We start from the raw sequence: 16,651 nt of genomic DNA, 5'->3' as shown, positions 1-16,651 counted from the left end.
CTTGATCATAATTTCCAGAACCATCAAATAAGTCACAGCAGTATAAAAAAACCGTGTTCATAGCACTTACTGTCCCCGGAGGCATGCAATCAAAGTTCTTAAAGTATAAACATCATGATCAAAGTCATCTTATTCAATCCATATAAAAAAACAAAACTACTAATTATTAAAAGTTTACATTAAGTAGATTTCCCCCTCATGCTGGAAACAGGGAACATTTACAAAAACGAGGCACTACTTAGCAGAGAGGTACTTGCAAAATTTCATTGTACTTTTAATTGTCCTTCTGTTAAATCCCACACGTACCTCTGCAATCTCTATCCTTTTGGCGAGATCGTCAAGGGAAAGACTGCTCTCGTCCGAAGGCAGATCCTCCTGCAGACTGTAGGAGGCTTCGTCGGGAGAAAGATCTGGAAGGAGGTCTGAGTCTTCCTCCTGGTTGTCTTCACATGACAGGGAGTCTTCAGCATCTTTTAAGCATCCTTCTATCAGGCTGTTCAAATAGTCTTCCGTCTCTTTATTGACTCGCTCGTCCTCACCCCCCCTCTCCTCGGGGGCCATACACACCTCCAGACCCCCTGCACTTAAGTCGGATTCTTGATTACTCTCGTCGAGCGCCCTCTCAGCGTGCTCTGGGTCCGGAGGCCCCCGCAGTGATTTTCCATCCCTGTCTGTGAGATCAAGTTGCTGCAGCTCATTGAATTCACTGTTCTCAAGTCGGCCTGGAGGCAACGCCTGCGAAGCATCCTTCAGCGGCAAGCGGAGTCCCTTTCTCTGAGCCTGGGAATACTGTCCCTCGGGGGCGGGGGCGGGCGCGGGGGCTAAGAGGGCAGAGCCGGCTGGGATCAAGGGCTCGAGCATGGACTCGCCTGTGAGTGACGCGGTGGGGGCTGCGGTGGGGGCTCCTACTGAGGCCACACCTCGGCCGGCCTGAGTCTGAGGCGGCTGCCGGCGGCTGTCATCCTCCCAGGCGTCCCCAGACCGGCTCCCCGCCGAGTCCCAGGGCTGGGCGTGGAGCGCCCGCGTGGCCTTGGCGCTGCAGACCGGCTCCTCCGTGTGGCCCATCCCTGCAGTTACCAGCTGGCTCGGGGGCTCGGCCTGCCTGTCCATCGGGGGACAGCAGGGGTTGCTCTCCTGGGTTCCCTCTGGATGCTGGCTTTCTTCCCTTGGCTCCGGGCCAAGACAACTTTCATTCTCTGAAGACGAAGGAAAACAAGTTGTTGTAAGATTCAAGCACGGCGGGGAGAGAGAGGACATAAGTGAATTACTACGTGTGACACAACAAAATTCGAGACCTCTCCAGCGGAGATGGCATCTGCTTGGATTAACGGTGTCTTTAGAGAGAGGAAATACTCTGTTCAGTCAATAACCCTTTACCTTTAGAAATTAACAGAGATGGTTCGGACCATGTTAAGAATATGAATATGTAATTTAGTCTTCGCTGTCATTGGAGGTAGTTTTTTAAAGGCTGAGGGATATTTTTCTGAACTTTATTGGCTTTCTGTATTTCCTTCCATATCTACCCTCCACTGAAGATCAGATTTATACTGTTATTTTTATGGATTTTTCAGTTTTAAAGACTACCTACTGTGGACAAAGAGGATTCATTCTCTCAGTTCTTTCTATTCCTTTCCTCCAATGATGTATTATTTCTCCTCCTCGAGTTTCCCACTACAGTTCCACACAATTCTGGGGCAAAGCAATATTCACGACCCTGCTATGGCTTTGTAACTATTATTCACCACTGACCTACATTGTGGAAGGGGATACATTTTCCTTTCTGATTTCCACTTTATCTTGCGTGCTGTTGATGGCTGCCTCATTCCTTCATTTAAAAAAATATCCTTGCCAGGGCACCTGGGTGACTCTAGTCAGTTAAGCGTCTGACATCAGCTCAGGTCATGATCTCAGGGTCCTGGGATAGAGTCCTGCATCGTGGGGCTCCCTGCTGCTTCTCCCTCTGCCTCGGCTCCTTCCCCCAGCTCATGCTCTCTCGCTTTCTCTAATAAATGTAAAAAAACAAAACAAAACAAAACAAAACCCTGCCTATGTATTTTCAAACTCTGACAGATTTACAACTATAGCATATGTCCCAAAAGATAATCTACCAGTTTTAAAATGTATCCTTTTGGGGCGCCTTGTGTTAAAGGCATGGCTTTAGTGGGTGGCTCAGTGGGTTAAAGCCTCTGCCTTCAGCTCAGGTCATGATCCCAGGGTCCTGGGATCGAGCCCCGCATTGGGCTCTCTGCTCAGCAAGGAGCCTGCTTCCCCCTCTCTCTCTCTGCCTGCCTCTCTGCCTACTTGTGATCTCTGTCTGTCAAATAAATAAATAAATAAATAAATAAATAAATAAATAAACAAACAACCAAAAAAAGTATCCTTCTTGGGGCACCTGGCTGGCTCAGTCAGTGGAGCATGTGACTCTTGATCTCGGAGTTTTGAGTTTGAGCCCCCTGTTAGGTATAGAGATTACTTTAGAAAACAAACAAATAAATCTTGAAAAACACAAACAACAACATCCCCTCAGCGGAGCTGCTCTCTCGGCGGGCTACACAGACCCGGTCCTGGCATTCCCTTCCTGTGATCCCTGCAATTTCCTCTCGTACTGTGCTGGGAACATTGCTTCTGAATCCCAGGTCTTTCTCATTGTTCATTCTCTCTTGGATTTTTTTTAAGGTACATGGAAGGCAAACTTCGGATTGTTCAGATCTGAGTCTTCCTTCGTGCCTGACTAAAACTTTGGTCGGGTTGTTTTCTATGATGGAGGTAACTTCCTCTCACAGCCTGCAAGCCACTGCTGTACCGTGTCCCGCTTCCCTTTGGGCTGTAGTCTCTCAATCAATCTGAATTCCAGCCCCCATCACCTACATTTGCTTCCTGGAAGATCTGGATTCTTTTCTTTATATCTGATGTCCTGAAGCTTTGTGAAGTTCTTCATGCTTCGTGTTGGGTACTTGGTGGGACTTTCAACCTAGAAACTCATGACCGTCAATTCTTGGAATTTTTAAATATTATTTCCCCTACTCCTTTGTCCCCTGTTGCTTTCTGTTCCACCCCTTCAGAATGCCTGTCTTCCGATTTGGGCCTCACAGACTGATGGTCTCTATGTTTTCTGCCACACTATTCCTCTCCTTGCCTTTGGATTAACTTCCTGGGACACTGCCTCAATTTTATCCTTTGACTTTTCTAATTAATTTTTTAAAAGATTTTATTTGTTTATTTGATAGACAAATCACAAGTAGACAAGAGTCAGGCAGAGAGAGAGGGGGAAGCAGGCTTCCCGCTGAGTAGAGAGCCAGATATGGGGCTCGATCCCAGGACCCTGAGACCATGACCTGAGCCGAAGGCAGAGGCTTAACCCACTGAGCCAGCCAGGCACCCCTCTAATTAAGTTTATTTTTAGAGAGAGAGAGAACTCGAGTGAGGAGTGGAGGGGTAGAGGGGGAGAGAGAGCGAATCTTAAGCAGGTTTCATGCTCAGCACGGAGCCTGACTTGGGACTCCATCTCATGATCCTGAGATTATGACCTGATCAGAAATCAAAAGCCAGAGGCTCAGCTGACTGAGCCACCCAAGCACCCCATAATTAATTTTTTATTGTGGACACCACACCTTTTATCTTCTAAGAATATTTTCTTTCTCTGAATGTTTTTCTTTTTTTTATTCTTTCATTTGAGAGAGATACAGAGACAGACACAGAGAGAGCACAAGCAGGGGAAGAGGGAGAGACTCCCTGCTGACCTGGGAGCCCGACGTGGGGCTCAATCCCAGGACCTGGAGATCAAGACCCGAGGAAAAGTTAGACGCTTAACCATCTGAGCCACCCAGACGCCCCTGTTTTTCTTTTCTTATTGTAAGAAAATAAGAAAAAAATAAGTTCCTTATTCTTTTCTTTTCTAAGATGTATTTGAGAGAGAAGGAGAGCAGAAAGAGAGAGCTGAGCAGGGAGCCTGATGTGGGGCTCGGTCCCAAGATGCTGGGATCACGACCTGAGCTGAAGGCAGACACTTAACCGACTGAGCCACCCAGGCGCCCAAAACCACTCCTTATTCTTGTTTTCATATATATAGTATTCTCTCTAACCTACGACACTGTTCATTTTCTTAAAGTTTTCATCTGTTCTCTCCATTTTATTTCCTTTGAGCTTCTTGGGGTTGGATCAACTGGTCTGGTTTCCCGTCTTTCTATCTGAGGCGTTCTTCAGTGAGGCAACAAGAAGCTCTGTGGTTAAAGGCAAGTCTTCTCCAGGAGTGGTCAGTCCTCAGCGTGGGAGGAGGAAGGCCTGGGCCATTCACTGCGAGGCCTTTAATATGAATATCTGGAGGTTTTATCTCCTGGACTTGAGTAGCCCGTTTCCCGGAGAGGAAGCAAGAGAACAGCCGCCACAGTTCTAGATCGAGCTACAGAAAGCAGGTTAAGGCTCTCACCATTCAGGTGGTAGGATTTTCACGCAATTCTCATTTTCTATGTAAGACCTCTTCCTTGAGTTGTGCCTGATCCCACGTCCACATTTCCTCCAACCGAGGCGCTCTATGAAATAAATGTCAGCCTCCCGCTTGGCAGAAAGGGCTTATAAAGGTCTAAGTGTCTCTTGTATAGTCTTTTGGCTGAACCTCCCTGCTCCCAGTCCGACTCTGAATGCATGACGTCAGAGGCACCTCCATGCTTCCGATTCCCAAACCTTTCAAGGCAGGATTCAACATTGAACCCATAGACACTTAGCTTTCCGCCTTCTCTGCTGTAATAAGCCAGTTGCCACCCATCCACCTGCTTTCCAGCTTCTGGAACTTTCTCGATATTGCATATGCTGCTGCTTCCTTGCCAATCCTGTGGCTGTGGGTTTCTGCCTTTAAGGATGCATTTCTGGGGGCATCTGAGTGGCTCAGTCATTTAAGGGTCTAACTTCGGCTCAGGTCATGATTTAGGGGTCCTGGGATCAAGCCCCACAACAGGTTCCCTGCTTAATGGGGGTCTGCTTCTCCTTCTCCCTCTGCTAATGTGCACTCTCTCTCTCTCATAAATAAAATCTTTAAAAACAAATAAAACCCATAAAAAAACGAATGCCTTTCTGATATCTCAGTAGTATTCCAACAAAAAGTAAAGGTAAATGTCTGATCTTCTCTGATTAATCAAAAATATTTTCTGAATTTTTGACAAGTATGTATTCTAGTATAAAACTTACGGTTAACGTTTGTTAATATTAGCCTGAATTTCTGTTAATTGGTGCTCCTGAACCCAAAGATCCACTGACAGAGTCTGTTACTCCCTACTGCATTCACTCACACCTACTTCAGAAAAACTCTACTCCGATGAAAAAAAAAAATGGAATTACAGCTGAGTATATGACTGATGCTTAATACACACTGAGTTAAAGGGGGAGTTCTAAAAGGAGCAGTTAGACACATAATCCACAGAAATGTCGCTGTCTCTCAGTTACTCTTTCCCATTTCCCCATGAGTTTTCTCTTTAAAGTTTTATTTTGTTTTATTTTATTTTATTTAGTAATCTCTACACTTAATGAGGGGCTCAAACTCATAAATCCAAAATCGAGAGTCACATGCTCATCCAACTAAGCCAGCTGGGTACCCCTCCCATGAGTTCTCCTTACAGTAACCCCCCCCCACAATTCATGATGTAAAATTAATCATTCATGAGATAACACGTCTTATACTTTCTGCATATCTCATTAATTAACATTAAGTACAAACATTTGCGTGGTATCAGGACTGTAAGATGACATTTTCACAGTATACACTGAAGAAAAAATACTTTAAGTATGAAATGTTGATAATGTACAGCTGCCACAGAGGAGAATTCAGACCTAAAATTGTTCATACCCAGTCATCAGGGAAAGTTAAAACCACAGTGATACTCATGTCCCCTAAAATGACCACAATAAAGCCTGACACAGTAAATGCCAGCCAGGATGTGGAGCGACAGGAAGCCTCGCACACCGCAGAACGGCCTGGCAGTTCCTTGTAAAATTAAAAATGTACCTTCCCTATGTCCAGCAATTCCACCCTCAATTCTTTCCCCAAAAGAAATGAAAACATAGACCCACAGAAAGACTTCCCGGAAGGTCTATTCACCCCCTCCCCCAACTCATGCTCTCTCTCCCTCTCTCTCTCAAATAAATAAATAAATAAATAAAGTCTTGATTATTTATTTACTTATTTATTTATATTTAGAAATTTTATCCATGATATCCTCAGCCTGGAAACAAACCCAAATGTCTGTCAACAGGTGAATGGATAAACAAATTGTGGTATAGTCAGAGTGGAACATCACCTAGCAACGAAAAGAAATGAATCAATCCCACATGTAACAATATGGGTGATTCTGAAAAACAGTACACTGAGAAGTTCTACTTATATTAAATTCCAAAGCGGAGAAAACCCACCAACAGTAACAGGAAGCACTGGGTTGCCTGGGCCTGGAGGTGGGAGAACTGATTATGAAGACAACTGGGAGGAAGATTTCGGCGTGATGTGCTACCTCTCGATTGGAGTGATAGTTATGTGAGTGTATACAGTTGTCCAAACGCCTCAAATTACACACTTAAAATAGGGATATTTGGGGGCACCTGGTTGGCTCAGTGGGTTAAAGCCTCTCCCTTGGCTCAGGTCATGGTCTCAGAGTCCTGGGATCGAGTCCCGCATCGGGCTCTCTGCTCGGCAGGGAGCCTGCTTCCCCCTCCCTCTCTCTCTGCCTGCCTCTCTGCCTACTGTGACCTCTATCTGTCAAATAAATAAATAAAATCTTAAAAAAAAAAAAAGATTTACCAGTTGATCCAATAATTCCACTACTGAAAACATGAATGGGAAAAGATGGGAACTCCTATGTTTATGGCAGCATTATTTACAATAGCCAAGATATGGAAGCAGCCCAGCTGTCCAGGAGCAGATGAACAGATAAAGAAGATGTGACAGATATACAATGGAATATTACTCGGCCATAAAAAAGAATGAAATCTTGCCTTTTGCAACAACATGGATGGACGCAGAGGACGTAGAGGGTACTATTCTAAGTGAAATAAGTCGGCCTGAGAAAGACAAATACTATATGATGTCACTCACATGTAGAATCTAAAAAAAAAAAAAACAAGTGAAGAAACAGACAAAACACAGAATTGGGCCCATAACAAAGAAAATGAACTGATGGTTGTCAAGAGAGGAGAGGGAATGGGGAGGATGGGCAAAATGGCTGAAGGGGAGTGGGAGATACAGGAGTGAAGAAGACAAAAGAATAAAAAGTGCAGCACAGGGAATATATAGTCAGTGATACTGTACTGGCATTATATGGTGAGGACGGTAGCTACACTTGTGGGGAGCCCAGCATAATGTATAGACATGTCCAGTCACTATGTTGTGCACTGAAACTAATGTAACACTGTGTTTCAACTATGCCCAAAAAAAAAAAATCAGAAACTTATTTTTTTAAATAGATTAGAAAAATCAGATTAAAAAAATCAGAAACCATTTTTTTAAATAGATTAGGGGTAAAATGTAGGAAGAGAAATTTGTATTTCAAAATGCAAAATATAAAATAAAATTTTATTTGGAGAAAAATCCAATTTCTTTTTTAAAATTTTACTTATTTGAGAGAGAGGGAAAGCACAGACTTGCTGCTGAGCAGAGAGCCTGACTCCGGGCTTAATCCCAGGGCCCTGAGATCACGACCTGAGCCAAAGGCAGACACTTAACTGCCTGAGCCACCCAGGTGCCCCGAAAAATCCAATTTCTTAAAAAAAAAAAAGTGAAGGAGAAGAAGAGACAGAACAGAGTATAGTAGGAGTGACTTAGGGCAATATCACAAATTTGCCTCACAGAAGAAAAGGGGATAAAGATGTGGGGCAGGGCTTTGTAAAGAGAAAAAAGGCAGATTAAATTGAAGCCATCATCATCACCATCATCTTATCACTTTGTGCAACTCAGTCAAACAGCTGATGCCGTGTGTTTACTGCGCAGGCTCTCAGGCCCAGGGACGTGAAGCCTCAGACTATAAATCAGTAGTAAAATCATACATTAGGAAAAAACAAACACCCTAAGATGTATTAATTTATCTTTATTTTTTATAAAGTTTTTATAACGAACCCACATTAGTACTGTAGGAAAGAGTTTCTAAAAATCTTTGAACTTGTGGTATAAGACACAGAAGTGGTAGAAAATATATCATAAATGTTTTAGAAATGTATACTTGCAAATTAAAGTACACCGTAAGTCAGTTAACAAAAAGGGAAGAGAATATATTGCCATAGATACATTACCAAGAAACAGAGCTCTTAAGTATTTAGATTTACAGCACACATTTTGGTAAAGTCTGTATATAGTAACTGTTGGTTTTTAAACAAAACAGGGCATCTGAACCTACACCAAAACCAATGCTGTTTCAGAGCATTTTTGTGCAGTTTTGTCATATTCTGTTAGATATAACTATCTCCTGAAAACATGGAAATAACTGTATGTTTTCATAAGAAGTTAGATGTTATTAATTCCTACTACCAGTTTTCTAAAAATAGGGTTACACAATATAAAAAGAATCTCAGTTTGCAATTTGTCTGGTAGGAAAGGTATATGCAAAAAAAAAAAAAAAAAAACGGTAAATGTGCAAATTGTAACACTTGTAAATTTAGCATAATAATACTTTTAATACTTGTAAATGTAACGCTTGTAAAATTTAAGAAGCAGGCATCTCTTACATTCTTCCCTACAGTAAAAACATACCCGGTTCTTTGGCTGTGGCTCCTCTGTCCTTTGGGTCCTCAGAAACTATTAACTGTGTAAAGCATTTCCTTCCCAGAGGCTTTTCTACAGTTGTTATCTAAAAAGTAAAACAAAACAAAAAACACACGTTTTTGTTAAAAAGTTTTGAAAACTGTTGTGTTAAGTTAGAAAACCGAAAATACTCTGAGAAAGGTTTCATTATTTCCTAGAACAGTCCATATAACAGACATGTGACTCTTAACATTTCTTCCCATAAAATACTTCCGAGGAGACGGGTCTCTTACCTTAGGTTTGGAGAAAAGAGGACTGTAGAAAAAAAGAGAAAAAAAAGATTTTTAAAAAATTACAGGAGCAATATGCTTCCAAACAAATGTCACTGAAATGGCTGTAAAAATAAATTATAGCTTCTCTGGATTCTAATATTAGCACAGAACATTTCCAGTGCTGAAACATCGCCACTGGTTCACACAGTTCAAAGGGCAAGCTCTCTCATGTTAGCTCCTTAGCTAGTCAATTACTACTGAAAACCCCCTTCTTTGGGGTAAATGCTGAGATCCGGGGGGAGAAAAATGTTAACATTTTGCTGATAATGTAAAGAGTATTTCACACACATATTTTTAAAATTTCAGATTATGTCTTTATAATCTGAAGTAGGTAATGATAGAAGATAATTTTATTGGCATTATCTGTGGGAACAGGTAACAAAAAAGGGAATTTTTAAATATTCTATGTTTTAGAGGAATATCAAAGATGACAGAATGCATATGTCCACAGAAAAGGTATGCACAAAAATATTTATAGCCACTTGATTCATAATACTGAAAAACCAGAAACAATCTGAATGTTTATTAACAATATCATGGACAAATAAATTGCTACACAGTCCTACAGTGAATCTACAGGAAGGAATAAAACCGGGCAAATTACCAGTACATGCAACAACATGTAACACACACATAGCAAAATGATGGGCAAAAGCAGTTAATACAGAAATCTCCATTCTGTATGATTAGGTTTCTAAGAATTACAGAACAGGCAAAAACACTGTTACAGTACTCAGTAGTAATTTTGGGGGTGGGTGCTGAGGGATCTTTCTGAGGGGCTGTGCTGTTATGTGTCTTGGTCAGAGTGGTAGTTACATAGACATTTATATGTATATAAAACCTTCACTGAGCTTCTGTGCTTTAATGTATGTAGAATTCAAAATTATTTTTATAGTAAAAAATTTAGGAATAATAATTTGGGGGGGATTATCCAAATTTGAAACATAAATATGCCATGTCGATATTATATTAAATAAATACTTGTTTTCAAATGATTAAAACATCTGCAACACATTAAAAAATGATTAATTCCATGGGAAAGTCAGGGAAAGTGTCTATATACTGAAGATTTTGAAAGAACACAATGTTCCTTATCTATTGTAAAACATTCCATGATTTTAAAACTCTGAGAAGTTTAAAGTTAATTTAACATGCTGAGAAATTAGGTTATAATGCAGAGTCCCTAAAAACATTGTTTCCAAGGTTCAAATCAACAGCAGAAAACTGTCATCATGAGAGGTGAATGAACATCATTTCTGAATCTACAAAGGTTCTTCAAAGGCTGGTCTCCAAAATAATCAGAGCCTAATGCAACTGTCCACTACGTGGGTCTGTTTCATTACGGACAAGTAAGAGTTTTCGTTTACTCTTTGTGATTACAGAGGAAAAGGAGAAAATGTTATCCACAGGACTGAATCTTGCAGTGTCCATATCAAGGATTCTTGTATATCTCAGAAATCTCGTTTAAACATCACTAGTTTAAACACTATCATGTATCCTTGCCTGCAGATTTCTGAGTCTTAGAATAATGAATTAAAAAATATATTTACATGCTTTATTATTACTATGATTTAGTTTTAAAAATCTCAATCTTTGATACAAATCAAGCAATTTAAAATAATCTGGTAAATGTAAAAAAAAATTTATCTGGTAAAAGTACCTTTCCTTCTGCAGTATTTTGGTTAAATATTGCACTGTTTCTGCTTCCCGCCATTAGACAAGTCTAAAAGATGTGTTTTGGCTACAACATACATACTGGCAAACAACTACAAAAAAAATTCTAATACACAATTTTTTCCCCATTTCAATCACCTAATCTCGCAACCAAAAAGAGATCAAAATTAAAAGTTGTATTTTAAAATTTCTGATTAGAAGGTGTTTTGAACTTACATAAAGTTGAACTTTTACTGAGTTCTCAGACACTATGATAAAAGCCAATCAGATAAACACTAATCACTTTATCTGTTTTAATATCTCCCACTGAAAACATTAACAAATAAAAAATGGACCATGAATTTCAAATATTCAGTGCTTCTTCGATACTCTACTTCAACTCACTCTATACAAATACTGATGTACTTACTCTTGGTGTGTTGTGCAAAACTTAGTAAGTCGTTCAAAATCTTCACCATTAAATCCTTTTTCTGAATTCCTTAGAGTTGTAACTGTATGTGGTTGTACAGTTTTCCATTTTGTTTCTAAATTTAAAATATTTGTTAATTACTGGATATTATGAAACATATTTAGGAGGGCAAAAGTAGTTAATTGGCACCACCACTCAAAATCCCCCGGCAAAGTTATCTTCTCATACAGCCCAAGTTAACACAGTGAAAAAAGGCTGTCATTACTTTTCAATACGAATAAATATTATCCCAGGGATGAAATTAGCCAGTAGGGCATGCCAAGGGATTGGAAGAAATGCAAACAGTTTTAAGTGTGTTCTTTTCTTGGCATTGATACAAAGAGCAAAATATAGAGAGAAATTTTCTCACAAGGACATAGACTCCCGGTAAAATTGCTACTTTCTTTGCAATGTTAACTTAACTGTTGAGGCATCTCTTTCCTGACTTACAAAACCAGGTCAAATAAGTTAAATTTCTAGATAGGAAGGTGTTAGATTACTGATAAGTGCACAGCCCTTGTAAGTCTGTACTTACCCCACTCTTCTTGAATGGCAGAGAGATTTGCGAGCAATTTCTCGTGATACAGTCGTTCAAGCTGAATGAATTTCATTGCTTTCTCATCTGAACAGAAAAACTGAGGAAAATAGAAATCCAGACTCTTTACATTTAGCCTCATATTGGAAGAATGTCCTCTTGAAATTGGAAAACTTGGAGTTTACCAAATATTAAATTAAATATTTAATATTTTTAAATTAGGGTTTCTTGGTTTGGAGTAGGTAAGTTTTGATGCCATAGCTACTCGGGTTCCATTCTGCCAGCAAACAGAAACTAAAAGAGGGTTTTAATGCTCAAGGAATGCTCACTTGCCAGTGTATCTCTAGCAGAATCAATTAAGAGGAATTTAGTTGCAAACAGGATCCACCTGGAATCCTGGAATCTAAATGTTTCCCATTTTTTCCCTCTCCTTACTTTACTTTCTGTCAAGCAACTACATTACCCTCTAGTCAAGTCAAGCGTGTGCTCCTGATTTTGACTCACCGTGACTCTCTAATTTTTTCTCACTGAATGCTTTTCTCTCGCAAGTCAAAGGTTTGCAAGCCAAAACAAGGACAGAGCACAACATTATATGGATCTTTGGTAAAAATTTAATTAACTGGCCAGAGTGGTTTTTGTAATTATGTGAGTTTCCTCTTCTGTAGATTTCCCTATAAGGTTCTTCTTCTCCATCTGTATCACACAGTTAGCAGCATACGAGGCCGTGGTCAGGTGCCCAACTGTCTGCCTTCCTTTGGGCCATGTTCTAAATGCTGACCCAGAAAGAGGGGAAGAGAAGAAAACGCGGGTTAGCTTTCTGCCCTTCCCACGATCACTTGGACACTCAGCTCTCTCTCGCATCTGCAGTCTTCAAACTATGCCAGGGATCATAAACTAGGCCGGGGAGAAGTGGGGGCAATTCCACTTTCCTCTGCCCGTGACGTAAGTATACCGAAGTTTCTCAAACTTTACTGAACACAAAAGTGATCTGAAAAACTTACTAAAAATGTACATTCCTAGGTCTGATCTCTAGAAGCTCTGATTCTGAGGCCCATGGGGGTGCACACTATGAAGCCCCCGCCCCCACGGCCGGAAGTGGATGCTGGTCTATACTACACTACCCTGTGCTCACTATTTGGTTAGAAGAAGATTGAGGGAAACGCACTTCGTCACGAGCTGCCACCATCTGAGGTGGTTACCACCGTCGATCTGACAGGGCTCGGGGTAACGACTGCGTTTCCCTCGATCTCTTTGGAGGTGAAGAACAAAGTCAACAGGTGAGGACGGAGCTGAAATCACACAAGTGGGGAAGCACAGACGGTGAGGGCACATTCTTCTAGAGAGTCTATATATGGGGCCATCCCTGGAGAAGAGAAGTGATTTTTACAAAGGGCAGTTGGAAAACTGAGGGAAGAAATGTTTCCTGTATAAAAGCTAATATGCAGTCTCACTTGACAGCATTTGATCTGTTTAGTTCAAGTGAAGAATTCAGTCTTCCTTTTGTAGCTAAAAGCTAGACTAAGACGCTCGCAAGATCTACTATGTGTAATGTGCTCCCCAGGCTCTGCCACACGAATATCACTTGACTTATGCTTCTGTTTTAATTCAAAAGAAAGAAAACCCAACAGATTTTCAAATTATATTTTTTAGCAATGTGCCTTTTTCTGCCCCTCATAAACACACCAATATTTAGATCGTAGTAAAGTTGGGGATTTTTCATGGAAGGCCAAATTTGGGTGGTTCTAGAGAATTTTCTGGAGTGGAAGAAATTGTCTACACCTTGCTTTCTGAGGTGGATACATGGATACACAAAGCTCTGTGCACCACTGAAACACCCATCGAAAATAACAGATAGATATATATGTTTTTGTATGTAAACTCAATTTTTAAAAAATGGGCAGTTCTCCATGAGTCCTATGAATGTCTTCCTGTAATTAAGAAAAGGATACAGTCCTCCTCCCGGAAATAGGACTCTGCTATCTGTTAAAAACAAACAAAGACAGGAAGTTAGATTAACATTTGGATAAAAAGGCAAATACAGAACAAATCAACACCTCAACATTCTCCAAGTCTTTGACATCAGACTAAGAAAACTCTGAACTACACACACCAGCTGAGAAGAAATCTGACTGGAGGCACAGGACACATTTCTGAAGTCACCGATCGCAAGCAAAGCCAATGGACACATTCTTTGGTCTTTGTAACAACCCCTCTCTCCCTGCTCTATTTCAAATTCAAGTCAACTTCACCAAGTCATTAGAGTTTAGAAGCACAAACTCTAGAGAATGAGGAAAATACTACGGGACCTTACAACAGCGTAACGGGGTGAAAGAGTGACTCCGTCTTGTAAATCAAAAAGTGAAAATGTGTGAAGTCACATGAGACTCATTCGCGTTTCACCAAGTACTTCACAGGACACTGACTTTTGGTTCTCTTTCGATATTTCAGAAAATTCAGGGCCAAGTGCTAAGAGTTGAGCAACGACATGCTGCACGGGGTAAAGGGCACTGGAGGGGTGGGGGTCAGTCCAGAGATTGGGGAGCTGGCCCCAGTCGAGGCTTATCAGTTACCAGCTTCATTCCAAGGCATATTTAAATTGAAAAATTGTTTGATTCTGAACATTTTGGGATCTTTCACTTATATTTTTATTTAGATACAGCATTTGTAAATAGAACAACAGCAAAACTGAAAGTATTCACTGGAAACTTTCACTGAGAAATACTTACAGAGACTGCTGTCATATTTAGAATATTTCATATAAATTATTCACACTTTTAAAACAGTTTCACTCTTACTAAGTCTCTAGTAAGAGAGGTGCTCCATCTATAGATCTCTGTCTCCGTTTTCCAGCTAGCTGCTGATGTGAAGAGTAATATGGTACTTGTCAAGCCTATAAGCTAGCAAAAAGGGAGGTTTTTCATAGAAAACTCTTAAATCATCGGAAACAAACTGAGGGCTGCTGGAGGGAAGGGGGTGAGGGCATCCCCTGATGAAGTAACTGGGGGACAAATTTAAATTTTATTTTATTTATTTTTTAAAAAGATTTTATTTATTTATGAGATAGAGAGAGAGAGAGATCACAAGTAGGCAGAGAGGCAGGCAGAGAGAGAGATGGGAAGCAGGGTCCCTGCTGAGCAGAGAGCCCGATGCGGGGCTCGATCCCAGGACCCCGAGATCATGACCTGAGCCGAAGGCAGAGGCTTAACCCACTGAGCCACCCAGGCACCCCCAAATTTAAATTTTAAAACAAAGGAATAATTTTTCCCAAATCCCACAGTGGAAACAGCATAATTTAAAAGGAAAATATTTACCTAGCTTAAAGTTTACATTATCACTCCAACATTTTTCCATAAGCAATAAATACAAGTGGACTCAATCTCCTCTTTCCAAAGTTTTAGTTTAACCTAAAGCTTGGGGCACCTGAGTGGCTCAGTAGACTAAGCCTCTGCCCTCGGCTCACATCATGATCTTGGGGTCCTGGGATCAAGTCCCACATCAGGCAGGCTCTGTGCTCGGCAGGGAGCCTGCTTCCTCCCCCCACCCCACCCCCGCCTGCCTCTCTGCCGACTTATGGTCTCTCTCTCTCTCTCTCTCTCTGTCAAATAAATAAATAAAATCTAAAAAAAAAAAAACAAACTTTAAACTAAAGCTTGAGGGACGCCTGGGTGGCTCAGTTGGTTAAGCAGCTGCCTTCGGCTCAGGCCATGATCCCAGCGTCCTGGGATCGAGTCCCATGTCGGGCTCCTTGCTCAGCAGGGAGCCTGCTTCTCCCTCTGCCTCTGCCTGCCATTCTGTCTGCCTGTGCTCGCTCTCTCCCCCTCTCTCTCTCTGATAAATAAATAAAATTTAAAAAAAAAAAAAAAAAAAAAAAAGCAAAAAAAATAAATAAATAAACTAAAGCTTGAGTCCATACATACTTTCTATTCTGAGGACTTTGCAAAGGATAAACTGATTTTCAACATTCTGCTTGTCTTTCATCAGCTCATCCATCTAACAGTACCAACTGGAATCAAATCGTCAATATTTAACTACTTTTTTACTTACAAAACAAGAATTCCACGTACTACGACCAGTAGTGTGCTGACACACGCCTGACGCCTGGCTCTCGAGTACTGGGGAGAGCCCTGACCTGTAGTGTTCACTCGTTTCTGTGTCGTCAAGGCTTCCACCACAGCCAATCTCCAGCGACCAACAGGAAGGACCTCACTGAGTATGGTTCTCATGAGCTATAGGAGCACGCTCCAGCACACCGCTGGGTCACGTCTAATAGAAATCACGAACTTTGCATTTATCAACTTCCAGTGAAAAGTCTCCGGTATGGCATCGAGTTTCTCTATTATACATCACATTGAATATAGTCTCCGGTTGCCCATTAAGATTAAATGTCTGGCTCTTCAAAGCCATTCTTGTTGCCTTTCTGCCCTCGTGTACCATTGGCACACGCTCATTTATAAAAGGCTTCACGCTCTTATAAACTAGACTTTCTCGCACTACAGAAATACACATTTCAATTAGCTTTCAGATTTCTGTGATGGTTCCAATACCATAAAAGCAACTATAAAGGTAGGGTCACGAGACCCAAGGCCTCAAAAGCAACAGGCATTTCCAGGTGAAAGGGCAGCTGGGGAAAATAAGTTCGCGCCCCTGGGCAGTCTAGCAGGGCAAGAGCAGACGGGATTTTCTTTGATGTCCCATACGTCTAAATCTGGGAGGAAGCCCGGTAGAGCAGAAACGAACGGGAGGTGTGGAGGTGACTAACCGGACTGCATTCTGGTCCCAGCTTTGCCACTGCTGGCCATGTGACCTTGGACATGTCCTTTTATGTCTCAAGTCTCAGTTTCCTTATCTGTACAATAGGGACAGTGGTACCTGGGACTCTGAGAGACAAGGCTGCTGTCAGGATTGAGAGAGGGAGTGTGCGGGCTGCCTGGGTGGCTCAGTGGGTTAAG

At 41.3% G+C, this 16,651-nt stretch overlaps 1 protein-coding gene across 2 annotated transcripts in view; it reads right to left on the bottom strand.

Moving 5' to 3' along the window:
- CNST (consortin, connexin sorting protein) overlaps positions 1-16,651 on the bottom strand; it is a 113,737-nt gene that overhangs the window by 19,177 nt on the left and 77,909 nt on the right. For both annotated transcript variants that reach the window (XM_032317524.1, XM_032317526.1), the window contains exons 4-9: positions 13,652-13,682; positions 11,703-11,789; positions 11,129-11,243; positions 9,007-9,028; positions 8,723-8,819; positions 307-1,196 (exon numbers count right to left, since the gene is read on the bottom strand). In XM_032317524.1, coding sequence (XP_032173415.1) covers positions 307-1,196; positions 8,723-8,819; positions 9,007-9,028; positions 11,129-11,243; positions 11,703-11,789; positions 13,652-13,682 — 1,242 coding nt within the window. The remainder of the gene's footprint in view (positions 1-306; positions 1,197-8,722; positions 8,820-9,006; positions 9,029-11,128; positions 11,244-11,702; positions 11,790-13,651; positions 13,683-16,651) is intronic.

This window comes from Mustela erminea, chromosome 17 (genome assembly GCF_009829155.1).
Source record: "Mustela erminea isolate mMusErm1 chromosome 17, mMusErm1.Pri, whole genome shotgun sequence".
NCBI lineage: Eukaryota > Metazoa > Chordata > Mammalia > Carnivora > Mustelidae > Mustela > Mustela erminea.
This window is presented reverse-complemented; position numbering and strand designations above follow the sequence as displayed.